The sequence below is a fragment of the Zeus faber genome, assembly GCF_960531495.2.
Source record: "Zeus faber genome assembly, chromosome: 7".
NCBI lineage: Eukaryota > Metazoa > Chordata > Actinopteri > Zeiformes > Zeidae > Zeus > Zeus faber.
In genome coordinates, this window is record NC_137203.1 from 20,683,390 (window position 1) to 20,704,854 (window position 21,465).

A 21,465-nucleotide genomic window follows, 5' to 3' on the forward strand; every position below is an offset into this window, starting at 1 on the left:
GACCAACACAAACAAATGAACTGGGACCAAGTCGAGGAAAAGCCCTGCGGCGTGAGTAGTCACTAAATGACTATTGTAATTTCAGGAAAAGATAAATGTTATTTTTGATGTTTAAAATACCTAAACGTATTAGAAAGTATAGTTATGATAACCATGGTTGCTGGACAAAAAACATTTCTTTCAACCAAAATGTCACATCTCTTGATTTCGCAATTACATACGAAATACAAGAGAAATATGTCATATTCTACTGTATTATTTTATCATTTTGGATTATTCTGCCCTTTCAGAAGAGCGATGGCGCACGAGTCAGCTTCACAGCCATATCCGAAAAACCACAGGTAAAAGATAACACTCTGTTCTCTCGGTTGCATTGTAGTGATCAATTCACGAAGTTAAATCCCAGGGCTTTGGTTTTGAAATGACTTGTAATCTCCATTTACATTTGCTAAGATTCAATCAGGTTCCCACAACAACCACAGACATTACAAATCTTACCGTCAATTGGCCAGAAATCCAATTGGGAATCCGTAGCGATGCTGTCGTGAATCACCTTGATCAAATTAATCCCTAATCCACCATATCATGGGACATGGCGGCACATGGTGCACGGAGGCTCAAGGCCGATGGGAATCGGGTTTTTTACTCGTGGCTCGGAAATCAATTGCTCAGCATCCCAATTTATTGGATTATGTCTTTTTCTTCCATTTCCTTGGCGCTTCGTGGACAAATTGTCTGCTGACTTGCTGCAATCACCAGTCAACATATGTAGTATTTCCTAAAAGAAACACAATCAAACCATCATAAATGACCAGCTAATAACAATTTAATAATTTTATCAAAATGGCTATATACAGCAAACCTAAAAATTAACAAAATACAATGAAATAAACCTAAAAGTAAACAATAAACAAGAAAAATATTTCTAGAGTAAACAATAAGCAACAACAGTTTTGCAATATACACTAAACCTGACAATTAACAATAACCAATACAAATAAACCACTAAATGAACAATAATAACAAATTAATAAAAATTGGCAATATACAATATACAATATACAAACAAAATAAAACTCTGTATCAACAATTCCCATTATGATAAAAATAAGAAATAGTGAAAAGTTTGCATACATATATATATATATATATATATATATATATATATATATATATATATATATATATATATATATATATAAAACTGAAAGCTGTACATACTGAATTGATGATTGTTGATGAAATGCGATTTAATTTTTTTGTTTGGACCACAAGGGCCGCCATGGCATCAGAGCCTGGGCCCCAGACCCTGGCCGGGCTGCTGGAGCAGGCTCTCAGAGTCCAGGAGGAGGTGACAGCCAGCCTGAGGTCCACGCAGGGCTCTATCCAAGTGGAGGCGCTGAACCGCCGGCTGCTGGAGATCCACATCAACACCATTACACACATCGTCAGGCAGCTCAGTGTCAGCATACAGGTAGGGAAGATGAGTGGGAATGAATTTATTGACGGGAATGGGGTTTAGATTATATCAGGACCTGAGCGGATTAGCTAGATAGATAGATAGATAGATAGACAATTAGGTAAACGGAATATATGTAAGAGTTTTTATTTCATCATGCATGAAGGTTCAGATGTGACAGAGTACAAGAGTACTCAGCCATGTCTGACCCCCAGCGGTGGCAGAGCACAGCTTATTATAGAAGGCTTTCAACAAGCTTGTGGTGAGACAGTTTCGGTTCTATGTGTGCAGCAGCCTTGCTGCATGACGTGTGGTTACCCAGGTGCTGTTAATGCTTAAGGTTTAGCAGAACAGGAAAGGGGACAAAAGGTTCCTGTAATGTTACTGTAAGTCACCGTAAGTCATCTGGTTATATCAGATAGTATTTAAAGCTGGTGTTTTTCTATTACAATATAATACTATGTATCTTGTTCTCCCTCATATTTGTACCCCCCTTCTTTTTAATCACACTTGAAGAAATAATTGCATTAGTAGTGGCATATAAATATTTTCCATAAAAATCACAACAGAATTAAGAAGTAAGAATGAACTTGAACAGAACTTAGTGTAGTCCACACACAAAAGGCAGCTCAATGCAAACATACGATGCATACAGTATGTTGCATACCTCATTATTGGTCTTATTCAAATCTCAGTGTGTGTCATTATCCTAAATGATAACGCTTGTTATCCCTTCTTTTCAGTAGTAATAATCTCAGATGCTTAGTGCATTCTTAAAGACCCATCAGATATAGTTAATGAAACTGTCGTTCAGATTTATAGACTATATTGGCTCTCACACGATCCCAACAAGGGCACATCTCCACAATGTGGCGGCAGCAGAGTCTTTGAATGGCCGTTTGAATGAATGATTATCCAGATGCAGGGCGTTCTTGACCCTTTGTGTCTTCCTGATCTGGGGGGCCGGGGGGGGGGGGGGGGGGGGTATTGATCCCTTTCAGCACATCATATTTGATATAGTCAGAGATAAACATTTTCAGCAGTCCCATTCTCACTATAGGGTGAAAATGAGAATTGGATTTACTAAGAGTCATACTTTCTTTAGGCGCTGGAGAGCGAGATCGCCAAAGGACACCTGGTGGCCTCTGGTACTTCGGTGGCCGTTCAAAGCCTGGACCAGAAGAACACGGTCGGCATCGGAGACCTGAGAGGGAGAGTGGCCAGGTATGCAAATTAAAACTACCCTCAAATCTTGTCTCCGGTAAGATGTGTTAATGTGAGAATGTGTTAATTCTGCAGAATTAAAGCAGAAACCAAGACGGTTCCACAGGTTATATATATGGTGTCCGGTGAATTGAACGAGACCAGCAATATCATGCAACAATCAAACAATAAAGTTCAGGTAATGGCAGTGGGGTCAGGGAGACGTAGACTCTACCCATTGGCGCGGGTTCAGGGAGGGAGTCGTAGACTTTCGGGCAGTGAGTTGCCGAAACTGCAGGGTTTTTATTAAAACCAACAAACAAAGGGCTCACGGGCCAAAGTGTAAACACAAATCAATACTAGCATAAACAGAGTCCGGGTCCGTGTGCCTGCTGATCCCCACTGCAAGACAAACAACACATAAGAAAACTCTCTCAGCCGGGTCCGACCAATCAGTGCTACTGAGGCTGATTAGGCGAGCCCAGTACAGCCACGCCGCGGCAGGATTAAGCCCGTGCCGCCACCTGCAGACCGTGGCCTAACCACGTCCCCTCATCTGCCACAGGCAGGAAATTACATGAAGGGGAATTCACTTGAGTGTTCTGTTGCACAAATCTCATTCAACAGCCTTTGGGATGTTCCTGTTGTATTTGACCCTAATCTTGTACACCCAGTATATTTAATTGAACAAAAACAATTATTTGGGGCTTCGGTGTTTTCTAGGTCTCATTAGCTTCTTCTTCCTCCCCTTTTCGTGTCTATCATATGTCCACAAAGAATTAAAGCAACACTTATCCAGAAACCAAGACAGTTCCACAGGTTATATAAGCATGAATGAGGACAGTAGAATGTGTGTACATACATGTGTGTTCATAATGAAACATGATAGAACATGACCTCAGCCTTTGGTCTTCACCTGGCCGACTCTCTCTGGAGGGGAAGGAGGGTTGTCCAGGTGATGTAAAGCAGGGGGTCGAGAGGGGGTCAGCCAATTATTCAACAAAGAGGTGATTCTCTGCCGTCTAACAGGCGACTAAAAAGCACTCCAACGTAAACTAATGACCTCCTCCGGATGACTCAATTACAAGAAGGTGAGTCAGGGTTTGACCTTTTTCCATTGACTTCCACCGCTGATTTGATCCATTGTGATGAAGCGGTTTGTGCTTCCACTTATATTGGCGCTTGGGGCTTATGGCCGGGTAGGGCATCTAGCCGGTTGTGGTATGACGGGGCCTCGCCGTTGCGCGGGGAGTAGGTGGGCATGGGGGCAACCGCCGTCGCCTGCCAGGCGGCCGGTCCTGGCAGCGTGGGTCAGCGGTCGGTCAGCGCGGGACTGTGGTCCGTGCCTGGCAACCGCAGCCCGGGTTCTGCACCTGCGGGTGCGTCTTATGCCTGCACATGGGAGTGGGTTGTATGTGAGCGCTTCAGGGTTTCTGGGACTCTGCGCGCTCTCTGGGACTGGTTTATGCTCCTTGGGCTGTGGGTGGGTGTTGCTCCGCAGGCTCCTGGCTTCTCTGGGGGCTGGGGCGGTCTTCTGTGGCTACAGGACTCAGGGGTGCCTGCGGGGCCTTTTCCACTGCTTGGAGGCACTACGATATAATTCTGACCTCAAACACCAGAACTAATTTGGAAGTCCTGTGCACTCACCAGTGAACACATCACACACACACACACGCGCACACACACACACACACACACACACACACACACACACACACACACACACACACACACACACACTCACACACACAGGCGGACTCATCACAGGCACACACCACCAGCACCTGCTTTGAACACACCCCCAAACACCCTCCTGATTGCATCCCTCTCCTTTTCTCCCTCATTTACTGCCATAGTTATCACAGGGAGAGGCCACGTGCGGAATTGCTGTTCAAATTTTCCTGGACCTAATTCATTTTGTTTTGTCGATACATTGTCGCCTGATGTTTCTATGTTGAAGTTTTTCCATGTACATTTTGTTTCTTCCTATGTTTATTTGTTGCTTCCATGTTTATTTGTTGTTTCTATGTTTATTTGTCTCATCCGTGGTTATTTTCCTCTCTTGGAGTAGTAATGATGATTCGTTGTTTAATAGACCAAAACATGGTAAAATAGTTCACCAAAGAGTGGGATTGGTTGCGGTTTTGTGTAACAAAAACTGTGCTCTTGTCATCCCACAGGTCGTCTTCAGGACAGAGTTATTGCAGCACTTCTTGATGATTATAGAATTAATAAAGAGTTGCATTGCAGATTGAGAAATTGAATTCCATTTGCAGACTAACTCTGTCCTAGATGCAATGGCATACAAATACTCTGTGTTGTATTCCCAGCATGCTGACAGAGCACAGCTTAAAAATAAATATATTGGCAATCGCATGTAGAGCAACATGATCATTTTCTGTTGCGTTTGCTTTTTCACCTTGTATGTTTTCAATCTATTATGTTTGCATCAATGTACACACACACACACACACACGCACACGCACAGTCAATGTCGTGTTGACTGCATGACTAATACAATTCATTTATTTGGCCCGCGAATAACATGATTTTCTTGCCCACTTAACGGCAACCCCGTGGTGATGATACCATAAATTCAGTGTGAGAAGAAAGCTGGATTTGAGTTACGGTAATAGAATAGCGGCACAGAACGCAGCTGTTTGTCGAGAGAAAAGAAAGAGAGAGATGTGGCCGTGCAATAAAAATGACTTTATTAGGAAGAGTATTTGAGCTAGAAGCAGTTAAATGTGTCCCTAATATACCCTAGATGTCAGTGCACAATCAGTTCAATAACAATCATCTTGAAAAAAAAATGTATCAAAGAAGAAACTTTATTATCAGATGTAGTATTAAACAGTTAAAAAAAATCACGTACTTCAGAAACATACTTTTTGCACCACTGTATATATATATATATATACTGTATATAATATTTTGCAGCCACAATAGCCACGCAATCCTTTTGTGATTTCGCCCTTTTGTTTACTTGTCTCTGCGACCTTCACGCGTATCCGCCCCTTTCTCTCACTCTACCTTTTCACCTTTTCCTCTGGCCTCTCCAGGTGTGATGCCTCCATCTCCAAGCTGAGCACTGTTGTGTGCTCTGGGGCGGAGCAGGCGAGGAGACTTCATCAAGATGTGATGGAGCTCAGGACGTCCCTGGAGGAGAAACTGAGGGGCATGGAAACCAAGGTAGGACAGGATGACATCATAACTTCATTACATCATAATGTCATTGCATCAGGACATAGACATACACGCCTATACACACACTCACACACTCACACACACACACACACACAGCGTTTATGAGTGAGCTGGCCCTCGATGGTCAATCATGCAGCATATTTGCTTCTGGACGTGCTGTCAAGCTTGGCCATAGAGATAATCGAGAAGGCAGAGCGAGCTCAGAGAGGACCCCTGGTCAGCAGAAACAGCAAAGGTCAAATGTCGGATTAAAGGCCAACACCCCTGATTGGTTTTTGTAAATAGGCATTTAAATACACTTAAATCAAATTATTGAGTGGATGGTAAATGCTATTTGTGTGAATAAGGTTATGTTTGTGTGTGTGTGTGTGAGTGTGTCTGTAGGTCTGTGTGTGTGCATTCATGCATGTGTTGTGCATTATGTTCATGTCTATGTGTGTGTGCATTTGTTATACTCAACAGCTGTACCAGGCTGTCAGCAGACTGGAGAGCTCATTTGCCGTGCAGTCAGAGCACCAAAAAACCTCTATGTCCGACTTGCACAGTCAGGTCAAGCTGCTGGAGGCCAGGTGAGTCCACGTGCGGTCAGAATGTGTTGTAATATGTTGTATTTCCCGGATGTCTTAACAGGATTTTGAAGCACAGAGGGCTTTTGTTGATACCGGGAAACATGGCTGGCCAACATCCAATGGACCAGCGGTTTTCAACCTGTGGTCCGCGGAACCACAGGAGGTCCTTTAAGAGGTTTCAGGGGGTCCCCGGTTAAAATTATCCTAGTTTCACTTTTATCTCCCTGACTATAGCAGAGACAGGTGTGGACATTTTGAAATAATAATTAATCAATAAATGTATTCATTAATTTATTTATTTAATTAATAATCATTTAAATAATATCTTACAATAAAACCATTGTCAAATTTGGAGTCTCAGGGACAAAATCTGATCCAGTGGGGTCTGTGGCCTAACACATATCAAATTGAGGGTCCTTGTTGTGAGAAAGGCTGAGAATCAATGCAATACACAATATATGAAGACAGTTGATTTACCCATAAATACAATGTTGTTAAATATACAATTTGACTTAAAAATAACAAAATCACACATGCTAAAATCATTCAACTATTCTAATAAAAAAAAACAAAAAACAATAAGTGTGACATGCAATCGTCAATCTCCGAGCAGCACTTACCACAGCTGCGTTCAAGTCAAAATGTTGAAGCAACTGGCTTCAAGGACACTTCGTTTATTTCGTATTTCGTATTTCTCTCTGTTAGCATGGACACACATACAGAAGGTACCTAATGATTCTGTCATTCAGGGGGAATTTAGGAGATTGGGATAAAAAAGGAACAGGGCACACTGAATTCAAATGCCTAATCGGCTTTTAGAAAATACAAAACTTGCGTGACGTGCTCCAATGCAGTGCAGCCCAAGGCGATGTGACAATTTTAAGAGATACCTGTCTGTGATAACCGTATACATTACATGCCTTTTAACAAAAGTATGTGTGTCTCTGCACCATTAGCTTGTTAATCCTCATTACAGACTCATGTTTGTCGATCCCAGCAGCACATTAAATCCAGAAGCTGTGTCAAAATATAATAATAATAATAATAATAATAATAATAATTATAATAATAATAGCTTTATTTATATAGCACCTTGTGGCAGTTTCTCCTACCACACACCACCCAAGTGGCGTGTTCAGGGACCTCCGGCACAGAGATACAGAAGACGGGGGCGTTGTAAACATCAGTTTATTGTAGAGAGTGGGTCAACTGGAATTAACCCAGGAGCAGATGGACATGGGTCATGACAAGGGCTCCTCTCCTGAGTGAGTGTGGGGATGGGGATTTTACCTGCTGCTCGTGAGACCAACCAGCGAGCAACAGGTATGCAGCCACACTGATCCTGGATCCATCCATACCCTAGATCCAGGTCAGGTGTGGCTGCTCACACCACACCATCCTCACACCACACACCTTTAAAAACACAGTTTACAAGGTGCTTTGACAGATGAAATAAAAGCAGAGTGTTCAGATCATGAATTTAAAAGGCAAAGGAACATTAATAAACTGGAATTAAATTCATTAAATTGAAAAAGCATTTAAAGAGACGATAAAATAAACAAATAAATAAACAAATAAACAAATAAACAAATAAAAACAACATTATAATAATAAATAGAGATAAAAAAGGTAAAAAATAAATAAGTAAATAGAGATAAAATAGATGAAGAAAGGGGCGACATCACATAAAAGCAGATCTATAAAAATGGGTTTTGAGAAGTAATTTAAAGGAAGTCGCTGACGCTGCCGTCGTATCTCCTCAGGCAGGTCGTTCCTAAGCCGAGGGGCCCCTGACAGAAAAGGCGCTGTCGCCTTTAGTTTTAAGTCGAGACTGGAACAGCCATGAGGGCCCCGCCTGAGCATCTGAGGCTGCGCATTGGCTCGTTTGGGGCCAACATATCTGTTATGTAGCTCGGAGTCAGACTCTGACAAGTTTTAAAACTGATCCGTAAAATCTTAAAGTCCATTCTGAATCGGACAGGTAGCCAACGAGAGAATCCGGGATTGGGGTGATGTGACATCGTCTTTGGGAGGCGGGAGAGTGACTTTGGTTGATGCCAAAAATATAGTTGATTTGGTGTGTTGTATATGGTAAGGACTTTATAGATCAAGTGACCACACAACAAAGGGTTTAATTTTCTAAAAATGGGTTACATTACGAATGGGGTTAATGGGATCTTAAAAATGGACGTTCGTCTGGGAATTCTGAGTAAAATTCTGTTTTAATTTTACAGCAGAATTAATTTCCTTCTTAAGACAGAAAGCTGCACAACAGAAGATCTCAATCTGTATCTTTTACAATGTTCAAATATAAAGGATTGGATGATTAGCAGCGGTGGAAAATCCAGGTTCGGAAAGTAAAATTACACTCTAGGATTTGGAGTCAACCATGTGGATATGCTGAATTGAGATCCAACTAGTGAAACCAGATGGATCAGGGCACGGCTGGAGCAAAAGCATGGAAACGGGGGTTTGACTTTCCGAACCCGGGACTTTCCTCCGCCTCGGTTAATTGGACAAACAGGAATGAAATGAAATGAAACGTTCTCTCCGCAGACTCTCTGGTGGACTGGCGGAGGCAAAGGAGGACGCCGCGAGGCTGAGACGGTGGACAGAGCAGCAGATGGCGAGGTGCGCACAGACACAGACGCTGGACGTCCAGAAACCACAGACTTTGCTGGAGCACAGAATGGTACAGTCTGAAAAACAGACATAGATTTTAATTACTGCTTGTTTTCACCTAATTATAAGACTTGAACTCATGACCATCTGTGCCGTACCATCAGGTATCTTGTCTGATCAACCAATAACAATAAGGTGGACTTTTCATGTGACGCGTTGACTTGTAATGTAGGAAAATCGAACCCTTAATGAAGGAATTACAATGTGACGATAGGACAAAGGTTGAATATAATTGAATACGTAAACACGCGGGGGGCCATGGGGAATGATTATACGGGGTTGCAAGACCACCACAATTCCATCCGTGTGGTCTTGACTTGGGGTTCAAGTAACAAAACAGTTGTGAGACAGTGAGGTGAAGGATTACGGGAAAATTGTCTTCTTGGATGCAGAACTCGCTGAAACAACAGTATGATAATGAACGTCCCAAGGGGCGAGGTGTGGTCAGGGGGAAGGAAGTACAAGTGCGAAGTGAACCGAGACTCCTCTCTCCCAGCTCCCTGGGAGAGAGGAGTTATGATATACTTTTTAATATTTGTTTTGTCTGTTTTGTCCTCGTTTAATATGTGCACGCCTAATCTGCATCTCTTTATCTTTGGAGCCGGAGGCCGAGTCCGGGCTGCAGGGAGGCGGAGCAGACCCGAGCCGGAGGGGCCGCCCGGGGGGCTGCGAGTCCAAACTCTGCAGCCGGAATGGCTCAGAGGATACGGAGCTGCGACTGGAGCTGCAGCTGCTCAAACAGGATTCCCTCAAAGGTGGATCCCTGTCATCAATAAGTAAACAAGACTGTAATATACTGTATGACCATGGATAATATAATGCACAAAAGATTAAACTGAGAAACTGAAATGAGTTTCACAAATATACTGAGGAAAGGGACACTGAGCAACTGAGGCTACACGATTTCACTCAAATATATATATTTTTATACAATTTTAGTAATTCACTGATGAATAGGAAATAAATCAGAAATATTATATTAATAAATATAAGCATTTAATAAATGTAATTATCAAAAATATGCATATATTATAAATATATTATCAATATTATATCTTATAATGTCATTAATATAATATATTAATGACATTATAAGATATAATAATAAATATCATATGCATTATTTTTTAACATAATATAATATATCATGTAAAAAATAATGCATATGATTTTTTTCTTAATATAAAGAAGAAGAAATATAGACCAATAGCATATTGAAATATATGCAAAGTAAAAGTAAGGGTAAAAGTAAAAAGAAGCTAAACTATACATTTATTATTAGTGTATTAATAGAATGTGCAGCTGGTTCTCGTGATCCAATGGCAAAGATTTATAAATGTACAATTCATATTATTCTGCCCACCCTCGTGGAGTGGAGATGCCTGGCAGGAACATTTCTAATTAGCAAAGAGAAGATTCATTGGAAGCCGATGAGAACCAGAACCGCCTGAGCCCAACCCAGCAGGAGAGGTTCCGCTCGGGCAGAGATTAGGAGATCACAGACGCACCCTCCAGGAAATGGAAGTACAGTACTCGGATCCATTTATACTCGCAAACTCCAAAATTCAGTTGAATAGTTCAATTAGAATTCTGAACAAACAGACTGATACTGGAACTGTGATTATAGTCACTTATCCTTAATGTATAATATCCATAAATGCCCCGACCATATTCCCTCCCTGCCCCCTACAAAATTCACACAATGCCACTTTTACTATCATTTCCAATATGCAGCCATCTGCAGACAGAACATTAAAACAGCAGACTAAATATAATTTTAGTGGAGGCTAAACAACATTTATCAACACATTGATTCACATTTCACGTTTCACATTCAGTGCCTCCAGCATCGCCGAATGAACAGGGTCTCGGTAACGCATGGAAAGGGGAGTGTTGATTCTGAAGCTGAAGCATATTCATTATTAAAAGCTCTGAATAATTTGCTATTATGCATTTTGTCACTAGATAGCGCTGACTTAATGGCAGCAAATCAGTTTCATAAATCTATCCGGTTTAAATATCTACTGTAGATGCCAGAGAAAGTAAGTTAAACCTAATTCTACAATTCAAATGTTATCTTTCTTCAGTCAAATTTGAGGAGACAAGCTCTTTGAGCCTAGGGAAAAAAGAAAAAAAAAAAAATCCTGGATTTTATTTCTTTTTTATTTTAACTCATGCAAAATTAGTGCAAGAGCAAAAGCAAAAGCGTTGTTTATTTCTTAATAAAAAATATCTGTATAGTATATTAAACAGTAAACTGTGAATGGCCCAAAGCCACAAACAAGCAAAGCTGAAATTAGGATTTGGCAGGTTCTCTGCACCAGAGCTTCTTTCTAATAAGTCAGGGGAGCGGCCACAGCACGACAAACTGCCGCCGACACCCTTGGCTCTTCATCCCTGTGCCAGTGTTACTCATTTCCTCAGTGCTTTACTCAGACACGCACGCGCACACGCACATGCGCGCACACGCACACACACACACACACACACACACACACAAAAGAGCAATAAACCGGTGAACGGGTCGCCTTCAATCAGTCCTGGTGCTGCACGGCCATATTGCCATCCATGCATTATGTTCAGAGAGGAGGATACATAAACGGAAGGAGATGGAAAAGGGGGAGGGATGCATTTTTAATTTGGGTTGTAAATTTTAGACTGAAAACAGAACAAGAGCGAGGGAATATGACATATATGAGAAAGGGCAGTGTATCCCTCGTTTTTTTTTTTTTTTGTTTTTTTTAACCGTCCATCCATCCATCCTTTGGACAGGGTTCAGGACTGTCCACGACGCCATGCAGTGTCTGCTGCAGATCGGGGACACCAGGGCCCGCGTGGACCGAGAAAACCGGCAGAAGGACGTCGGACGGATCCACAGGAAGCTGCGGCAGCTCCGGGACCTGTGAAGCCCCCGCTCGCTACCGAAGCCTTTGAAAGGTTAACGCTTCCCCCGAGCCAGACCTGCCACGCAGCTAAAGGGGGGGGGGGGGGGGGTTATGGGTAAGCGTAGGTCGCAGAGGAGCCGACGTGCACACCTCACCAAATCTCTGTCCCACTTCCTACCGGGAGGCGGGGTCGAAGCGGAAAAAGAAAATGTGGATGAGGCTTGAAAGCAGACTTTATTTGCATATCCATGTTTTTGTCGTCTAAAGTTTTCAAATAAACTCGTTTATTCCATGTCTTCTGTACCCTGCGGTTTACTAGTGTAAATGCAACACTGCCCCCAGTGGACACACGATGTTATGCACAAAACCACGCGTATAAAAGCAAACACCTCCAAACATCCTCTTACGTGCAGACGAAGAAGGATAAACCGGCTGAAATATAATATATAAGTATAATATTTTCATCCAATATCCTGCAGTGGGGACGTGAAGCCGACGTCACATTGACGCAGCAAGCCACCACGCATACATTTATCTGAGGGATCACTCGCACTGACTGAATGTCAGTCGGCGTTTTCGAGTTAAAAGGATGGCTTGGAAGTCTTGTTCGGCAGATATCTGGTGTGTGAAACCTCAAACCTTCCTTTTCTCCTTTTTTTGTACGTTATAGCTATTTCTCTCTATGCAAGGGAATGGAAGGGATCCCTCCAAAAATGGCGACCAGAGCCCACAGCAACGCTCAAACTTCACATTCTGTATACATGTTATGTAATCATCTCCTTTTAGACGAAACGATCCCAACCCGTCTTCAGTACATTTCTCTTGATCTGGGTTTGTTTTTGTCTTGTAGCAACAATGCTCCCGGTTAATGTGACAAGACGAGGGCTTACCGACTACGCCACGCCCTGTTGGGATGGGGAGGGGGACACCTACAACGGTACCACAGGCAGTGTGGGGCAACATGCCATTTACACACACACACACACACACACACATTTCAGGAAGAGGCCACATGCTGAATTGCTGTTCCAGTTTTCCTGGACTTCATTAACTCTGTTTTGTCGATGCATGTTGTCTGACATTTCTATGTTTGTTTTTCCGCGCACATGTTGTTTGTTTCTATGTTTATCCATCTCGCCCGTGGTGATTCTCCCCCTCCCGGAGTTGTAAGGATGATTAGTTGTTTATAGACCAAAACACGGTAAGATCGCTCTCCAAAGAGGGGGATTGGTGGAGGTCTGTCATAAAAAAGCAGCGCTCTTGTCATCCCACAGGTCGTCCACAGGACATAGTTTTGCAAGCAGTGCTTGATGATTAATAAAGAGTTGCATTGCAGGTTGAGAATTTCAACTCTAGTTGCAGATTAATCCTGTCTTTGATGCAATGGCATACAAATACCATGTCAAGGCCGCTGACAGCACAGGCTCTATATATATATATATATATATATATATATATATATATATATGTCATTAAATGATACCACAGCAAGGGGGTGTGGGAAGTATACTATATGTGATTAAGAAAATGGTAAATAATCATGTAAATCATAAAAGGAAAAACCCAAAATAACACAAATTTAAAAAAAAAACGGCCAAACTCACCAGGAGCACACCACCAGTGAACACCCCACCACACGACCCGCTCCGTGCGAGTCGGTGTGGTGGGGTGTTCACTCTGGTGGTGCCACAATACGTGAATAAGACATAAACAGTAATCAGCGCTTAAGACTGCCAACAGTCACAATCATAACCACAACACAACAACATCTATGACACATTACCTGGGCCACGCCCTACTGACCCGGTATGCAGGGGCTGGCAGCCACGGCCATATTTTGCTCATTAACCATAAAGATTGACCTCTGCCCTGTGTTCAATTAACGCTGGGCTGCCGCTGGGTCCTAGTGTCCGACCAGGCACATGAAGTTCATTGACTTGGATACATTATTTTTATAGTCTGTCTTCTGAAATGGTGCACTACTAACATTTCTAATGCATTTCCTTTGCTTTGACCTATGTTTAAGTGTGAAACAGGCCTAATATCTAATTATTTTGGGGACATACGTGAGGGGCTCCTCCGTTTATTTTCTCTCATATAAGGGTTGAAAAATGTCTGAGAACCCCCCCTGATCTGGGCTAGATCTAATTTAAACAACCTACCACACAAATAAATAATGTAAACTAAAGCAAAACTCGAACCAGGGACATCTAGATGTTACTATTTCAGCGTTGTGGTAACTGATTTAAGTCTAAATTCCCAATAAACATTTCACTTTCACAATCAGAATCAGAATGTGTTTATTCCACCAGGTGCATTTACCTGAATGAGGAATCTGTCATTGTCCAAATGGACTGGTGCGATAAAAAAAAAAAAAAAAAGGCTTAACAGTCTGAAAAAAACAAAAACCGAATAATTTAAAGAATAAAAGAAAAATTACCAAATATACAAAGTATTAAAAATAAATAATTAAAATTAATTAAATAAATAAGTGGCAGTGGCCAGTACGGGGATCGACCCCACGACCCTCGAACCAATTGAACTAACCAATCTGTGCAACATGATGAAGAACATCACATTCCCTCTCAGTAAATATTTTTGTTCCCTTATTGTCTGATGAACAAAGTGCTGCAAATCAGGCTGGGAATGATGAATTCCATCAATAAGTACAACCTTGCAATTTTGATCTTGCAACACAAGTGTCAGTTTCCATGATTTATTTTGAGCAGAATTTGAAACATTTTCACGGCACACACTGCTCTATACAAGCATCACCAAATATTAATGCGGTAACTTCTTATTACGGGCTTCAGCTCAGCATTATCGTTTGCATTAAAAAAAAAAAAAAACAAACAAACTTTTTTTTTTTTCTCCCCTCTCTGTCGGAGTAAAAAAGGCTTTATTGGGGTTTGGCATGATGCATGTTATAGAACGCTCTAGATGATATTTTAAGGCGATGAGTACAGTAATTGATCCGCAGTTTGGAGTGTGGTTCAGGAGGATGAGGAGGTGAGCAGCAAATAAAAGTCCTGCAGCCGTTGGTCTCCATTCATTTTGGCGTGTTCCAGAAGTTTCTAGAAAAGCATGAGGAGAAATGTTCCCTATTAGTGGAATGAAAGTAAATAAATAAATATTAATATTAATAATAATAATAATAATAATAATAATTAAACAATTTGTTAAAAAATAGATACTCAATTTCCGTTTGGGAGACTTAAGGATCAAAATCATTCCTCAGCAAATTATTTCTTATTTATCTTTAACAAGAAAAAGTCTTGAACTACTTGAGGCAATTGTTGTTTTAATTCTCAAATAAAAATCCTCAATATTTTAGGGCCATTTAGTAGTTTCCATGGAAACCCTCGTTCCTGGTCCATCCATAGACCGCAACCATAGAGCAGTAAACAATAATGGACAGTCTCTCTCATTAGCTCCTATAATATGCCAATATATACTGCCAATGCTGACTATGCTTCTTGGAACATAGAAGTGCAAAGTACACAAAGGATGTGTTCACAGGTCAATTATTTGACCAAATAACAGTCAAAGCGGTGACGACCACTGTTATCGATTTGGCTTGAAATTGAACCTAAACTCCCCACATTCTCAGTGGGATCATGTTGCTCAAAGCGGCATTTCACATTTCCCAACCCTTCCGCAGCAGGTTATGGTGAGCCGGTGAAGCCGTCCTTACGTCCATGAGCTCCTGGTCGTTCTTGGCGTGCAGGTGTCTGAGGAGGTACCAGGCGGCGGCCCGCGCCACGCCTACCGGGTGTTCCTGGGAGGAGGCGTAGGCCAGCCGCTCCAGCAGACGCCGGGTCTCCCTGGGGACGACGTCCACGGGGATCAATGAGCACGATGGAGTAGGACACAGAGATAATCCATCACCGTCTATGCCGTACAAACCCGAAGCGCGCATACACACACATTTACACACATACATATTTACACACGGACACACAAGCGGCATTTCTAATTTTTTTTCCCAACTGCGTGCAGCTACGTTACTTTTCAATAGAAACACTCTTTTGTAGGAACGAAGGGAACCAGGTCTTGCTGGGTAATGATCTGTATGCACACACGCACACGCACACACACACACACACACACACACACACACACACACACACACACGATCACTGTCAAAGTGGTGCTGATCAGCTGCAAAATGCAAAGAAGTCCTAGACACAAGTCCCCTTCAGAATCATAGAATTGTTCCTCATTCGTTCTGTTTTCTCCTACTGGAATTTTCAAATTAGAACTGATGATGGCGTGCCTGTGACAGGACATAATTCGTTTTCATTTGAAAACTAATGATGTCGTGCCTGCGACAGGACATTATTAGTTCCACATGTGATGACTTTGAGTTTCGTGGATCTTTTGAGTTTTAAAGTGTATTGACTGTATAAAAGGCATGCTTGGGGGGTGTGCACACTGTGCATGTAAAGTGTCTTTTATTGTGTCTGTTCAGCTGTGAGTACATGTGCCGTTTAGATCAAACCAGCAGACCACGTGCGCGTTTGGAAGCGGCGGAAGCGACAGACGGTGGGCGGGGTACTGACCTGGCCGTCATCTTGGTGGCGAAGTGAAGCAGAGCCTGGAACAGGAGCGCCATCGGGGAAGGGCCCAGCTTCATCACCTCGGCGGTGGCTTCCAGCACCAAGGCCGGCCAGTCAGCACCAGGGAGTCCGGCCTGGCAGGGAGGAAACCAGAGAACATAACGTACTCATGGAGGTATTTTTAGCTTAAAAAAAAAAAAAAAAAAAAGGTCAAAATGAAAGATCAAAGTCCACAAAACAAAGACCAGGTAAAAAGAGACTTATTTCAAAGTTGGGAGCACTGCACCCTTCCAGTCTGAAGCTTCCTCTGGTGTAGACGTGGTAACATGCTAGGGTTGCAACGGCGCACGGTGTGTTATGGAACCGTGCACCCTGCACTTCAAGACGCACACGTGAACTATTACGGTGTCATGGCAGAAGTCGACTGGATGCGCCGTAAGTTCTGCTTCCTATTGAATCCACTGTTGCAGCTCCACAGACCACGTCAGCCACGCGGGGTCAGCGCGGAGCCGCGCAGCATTTCTATACATTCTTCTCTCCGACTGCGTGAAGCGCCGCGATTTTTCAGTAGAAACACAAACGATCCGGTTCTTTTGAACGGCTCTTTTGGCGGAACGATGGGAACCGAGTCTCGCTGGGTGATGAGCCGTTGGGTTTTTTTGGTCACGTTTTACAGGTTTATGTCGTGTTGTTTGTTTCAGTTGCCGTCTCCTGCCGCCGGTAAATGCCCCCCCTCTATGTAAGAGATGCTCCTCCCTCGCGGGGAGGTGCCCGGGCTGAAAAGGAGCGCGCCCAGGTTGACAAAGCGAAGGCTTAAATAAGTTATTTTACGATTATTATTATTATTATTTAGGTGTGAAAAAATAACTAACACTAGTACTGTTTAGTTTTTTGTTTTTTTAATATTGTGAAACATTTTTAAAATAATATATAAATAAAATAAATAAAAAATAATTTGCGGAAATTAATATTTGAATTATCCACTATCCTGGACACCTCCCCTCCAATCAGATTAATTTATGCAAATTATAACAACCCACGAATGAACTTGAAGCCCCCCCTCCTCCTCCCACAGTCATACACACAGTGTGAAACTAGTTATTTGTGGCAGACTACTATAAAAAACATTTACACTTTTTTTTTTCTCTTAAATATAAAGATACCGAAACCATACCGTGACCATGTCCCGAAAAACCGTGATGAATACCGAACCGTGAGCCCACTGCACTGTTGCATCCCTGCTACATACTGGTTTTGCCAGGGTTTTAAGAGTGGAGCGGAGCGAAGTAAAAACAAACCATGATGTCTATTTTCTAGTACTCCTCCTTGGTTGCGGGCGGCGCACAGCTCGACAGTGGCGCGGGTCCCGCCTGTGGCGCTGAGCGGCTCATCGTTAGTTCCCCCCCCATGTGGGTCATTAGACCGCTCATTTTTCAACCGAGAAAAACCGCTGTTTCACGTCACGATGCCAGACCAGAAGAATCTGTCGACTCGCTGGAGTGGGTGGACTCAGCGGTCTGGACCCAGGCAAGGTTGAACCCTCGTGCCGTTGACATGGCCTCGGCTACTCTTCCGATGCTCCTGCGTCTGTTTATTTACCCAGCTCCCAAGCCCTGTGGCCTTGTTCCTGCCAGTGTGGCCTTATGAGGATACGAGATGCTGCTGGTTCCGCTTTGTTTTGATCCCTGTGATACTGTTGTGGAAGTCTTTCAAGTCGCCAAGTCTCCTCTATCTTTTCCAAACAAACACTCACCAAGCCCCACCTTCAGACCAAGATATTGTGGAACTTTGTTTTGGGTACTATCTATAAGCTAAGTAGAAAGGAAATCACGATGAGTAACTGCAGTGAAGAAAAACATTTCCTTTAGAATGTAGTTTCAAGCTGTAGGTTCAAGCTCCATGCTTTGCACTTCCTCAGAGTCTGAATATCTTTCGGGATTATACTTCTCATTTTATTTTAAACCCTCCAAAGACCCTTACCATGCACGGTCCCAGGGCCAGCAGCGCTAGCTGTAGCAGGCAAGCAATCTGCCTGCTGTGCAGGCCGAGCTGCGAGGCGAGCTGCAGGCTCCGACGGTACGCCACCACCGCCTGGACCAGCAGACCCTGACTGCGGTACACCTCCGCCAGCCACTGGGGGAAGGGATGAGAGGGAAGAGAGGGAGGGATAACAGAGAGAGAGAGGGGAGGAGAGAACAGGTGTTACAAAGGGAAGGACGGATGTGGGAGACACAAGGGCAGGAGATGGCGAGGGGGGAGGCAACGTGAGAGGAGCAGAGAGGGGAAAGGAGGTGGGGGAATGGAGGGGAATGGTAGGAAGCAAAAAACCCAAAAACCTCTTGTGCTATGCGATGAAAATGTCTCGCGAGACCTGGCTGTCTCGCTATATTTAGATGGTGATTCAGAAATGTTGCAATACAGAATAACCATGCGGAATATTTCAAATTATAACGCAATTTCCCAACTCCTTGCTTGTGTCAACACGCTGGCATCCTTATATGTTGTGTCCTGAACCGTGGGTAGATTTCCTTCACACGCCTGAGGCTTGAACAATGGAGAATGGTACATGTCACTGGCCTCCTGCTGGCTACCGCGATTTAATGTGAAGGACCGTTCCGAGGTCTCGGCTAGGACGCACTAAAGAATTTTATTAGCTCAGTTTATCAGCAGGAGGTGAAGGACGTCGTCTCCACCGGGTCCTAGTTAGCAGCAAAACATATCCGATGATAGCGGTGCAAGAAGGTCGAAACCTTTCAGAAAGGAGTGGGAAACACTGGCACTGCTTTTATATTCAGTGAGAAAAAGACATTTTGGTGATGAACTGGGAACCTTTTCATTCAGTCTTCACTGTAGTTCATACATCAGCTTTGTGTAAAAGGATGTAATGGAGTTTAGGGCTGGGCGACATTTTCAAAATCACAATTTCTTTTGACGAATACCGAGATATTTGATCGTGTTTTGGGGATGGCGGTCGGTGCTTCCAATCAAAGATATTTCAGAGACAATCATTAGTAATGTGGATATTATGACCAAGCAGGTAGAGCGTTGATAAGGACAGCTAGAATAGTCTATCAAGTTCAGAAAACTGTTACTTTACTGTAATGCAGCCTTAAAGATAACATTTAACTATAACGCAATAATTATGAAACCCAAAGCCCAGACAAAATCGAATATCATACGACAACACTGGTATTATATTGATATACTGGCCAGGTGATTGCAACCTTTGTGCATTTCAATGGAAGCAAACAATTTAATATCTCTAGGTCGTCCTCAGACGAGGACGACCTAGAGATATTACAACGATCATCGTTGTTTTCCAATATATCGGGAAAAAAAAATTGACTTATACAGACTTCATACAATTTAGGGCATTGATTTTAGCTAAATCAATGTAATCATTTTTTTTTTTTTAGATACTGTTACAGCCCGTGGGCACCGGGACTCACGTGCCACGCCCCGAGATTGGTGGGGTTGGCCATCACGGCGCTGCTGAGCTGCTCCAGTGCCGAGTCTGGAAGAGTTGCGGGTGTAGTACCGCGGGCAGCGGCCAGCAGGAGGCGCTGGCACTGCACCCGTCTGAGTGACAGCACCACCGCTGGGTGCTCCGGGGAGACACTCAGCACCTGGAAGAGCGGAAATCACACATTTTATATATTCAGTACTGAAGACACGTGATCCATGTCAGCTTCTGTCTGGTGCCGCTTCGGAATTATTATTATTTAAAAAAAAAAAAAAGAAGCAATTTAAGCAAAGGAATAATAACACAAAGGATTAGCCGAAAGAGGCGAACAGAGGGGGTGAGTGAGAGAGTCAGACAGCCAGAGAGGGAGGAGATACTGTAGACCAACGCTCTCATCGCCTGAACTCAATTTGTAATGGCAGATGAGTGTTGGGGGTGAAGAAGTCACAGGGAACAGTCATCAGCGAATCGAATTGACGGGCTCCACGGAACCACGCACGTTCCGGTTTTTTTTCTTCCCACCCACCTGTGAGCACAGCGCCTCTGCCTCCTCCAGCCTCCCTTCCAGCGTGAGGCCCGCCACCGCCTGCTGCAGCACCCAGGCTTCCAGAGCCTGCGCTAGGGGGCGCTCTATCACCTCCATGCCGCACACTGGGACGGGCGCGCACACACACACACACACACACACACACACGCACAGACACACAGACACACAGACACACAGACACACAGACACACAGACACACAGACACACAGACACACAGACGTCAGGTGGAGAAGTTTGGATTACATGTTCACCTTGAGGGAAATTTGAGAGCAACCTGCCCCCAAAAGTCAAGTGACGCCACCTTTCTCGGAAACGACCGCCATCAGCGTCCGTTCCAAGCCTTGTCTGCGAGGGGCGGCGCCCGAGAGGAAACAGGAAGTGTTCTCTGTGTGACAGGCGGCCATTAACCCCGCCCATGCAGCCGGGTCATCTGAGGGGAGAGAGGAGAACAACGGTGATGATCATGAAGTTTTCGGGGGGTTTTTTTGTTTTTTTTTACAGTTTATCCTCAAATAATTTGATTGCTATCAAGAATTGTATTGTCTTTTTTGTTTATTTTATGTCACTAATATAGGTATAAGTCCATAATAGTGTAATAATACACATACACCTTATGGAATTAAACATGCTAAACATAAAAACAGGAGACTGAATTTTCCCCAACTCTGATGAAACAGCAAATATGCATTCTAGGCATTGCAACATTTCTCACATTGGCTTAAAATTCCTCTTAAATGTGAATGGAAAGATACGATTGTTGAATCCAAGGATTTTTACAAAATGATCACAATCGGCTCAAACATTTGCTATCAGGCGATTATGTAAATATTGTGACAGATCTAGAGATGAGTTTAAGAGCAGTAGTCATAGTCACTGAAATCCAAAGGAACA

General features: G+C 43.2%; 2 protein-coding genes across 2 annotated transcripts in view; one reads left to right on the top strand and one right to left on the bottom strand.

Moving 5' to 3' along the window:
- Positions 1-1,282: 1,282 nt before the first annotated feature.
- fam81b (family with sequence similarity 81 member B) lies at positions 1,283-12,026 on the top strand (the record flags this gene model as incomplete). The annotated part of the gene is made up of 7 exons (XM_080004251.1): positions 1,283-1,474; positions 2,565-2,683; positions 5,725-5,854; positions 6,332-6,438; positions 8,995-9,130; positions 9,722-9,875; positions 11,893-12,026. 7 exons carry the CDS (start codon positions 1,283-1,285, stop codon positions 12,024-12,026), a joined length of 972 nt encoding a protein of 323 aa, XP_079860377.1.
- Positions 12,027-14,758: 2,732 nt separating this feature from the next.
- skic3 (SKI3 subunit of superkiller complex) overlaps positions 14,759-21,465 on the bottom strand; it is a 26,076-nt gene continuing 19,369 nt past the window's right edge. The window contains exons 35-41 of the mRNA XM_080003863.1: positions 20,876-21,004; positions 20,554-20,678; positions 20,014-20,190; positions 18,545-18,697; positions 16,568-16,698; positions 15,700-15,829; positions 14,759-15,079 (exon numbers count right to left, since the gene is read on the bottom strand). Of these exons, the coding sequence (XP_079859989.1) occupies positions 14,999-15,079; positions 15,700-15,829; positions 16,568-16,698; positions 18,545-18,697; positions 20,014-20,190; positions 20,554-20,678; positions 20,876-21,004 (926 nt within the window). The 3' untranslated portion in view covers positions 14,759-14,998. The remainder of the gene's footprint in view (positions 15,080-15,699; positions 15,830-16,567; positions 16,699-18,544; positions 18,698-20,013; positions 20,191-20,553; positions 20,679-20,875; positions 21,005-21,465) is intronic.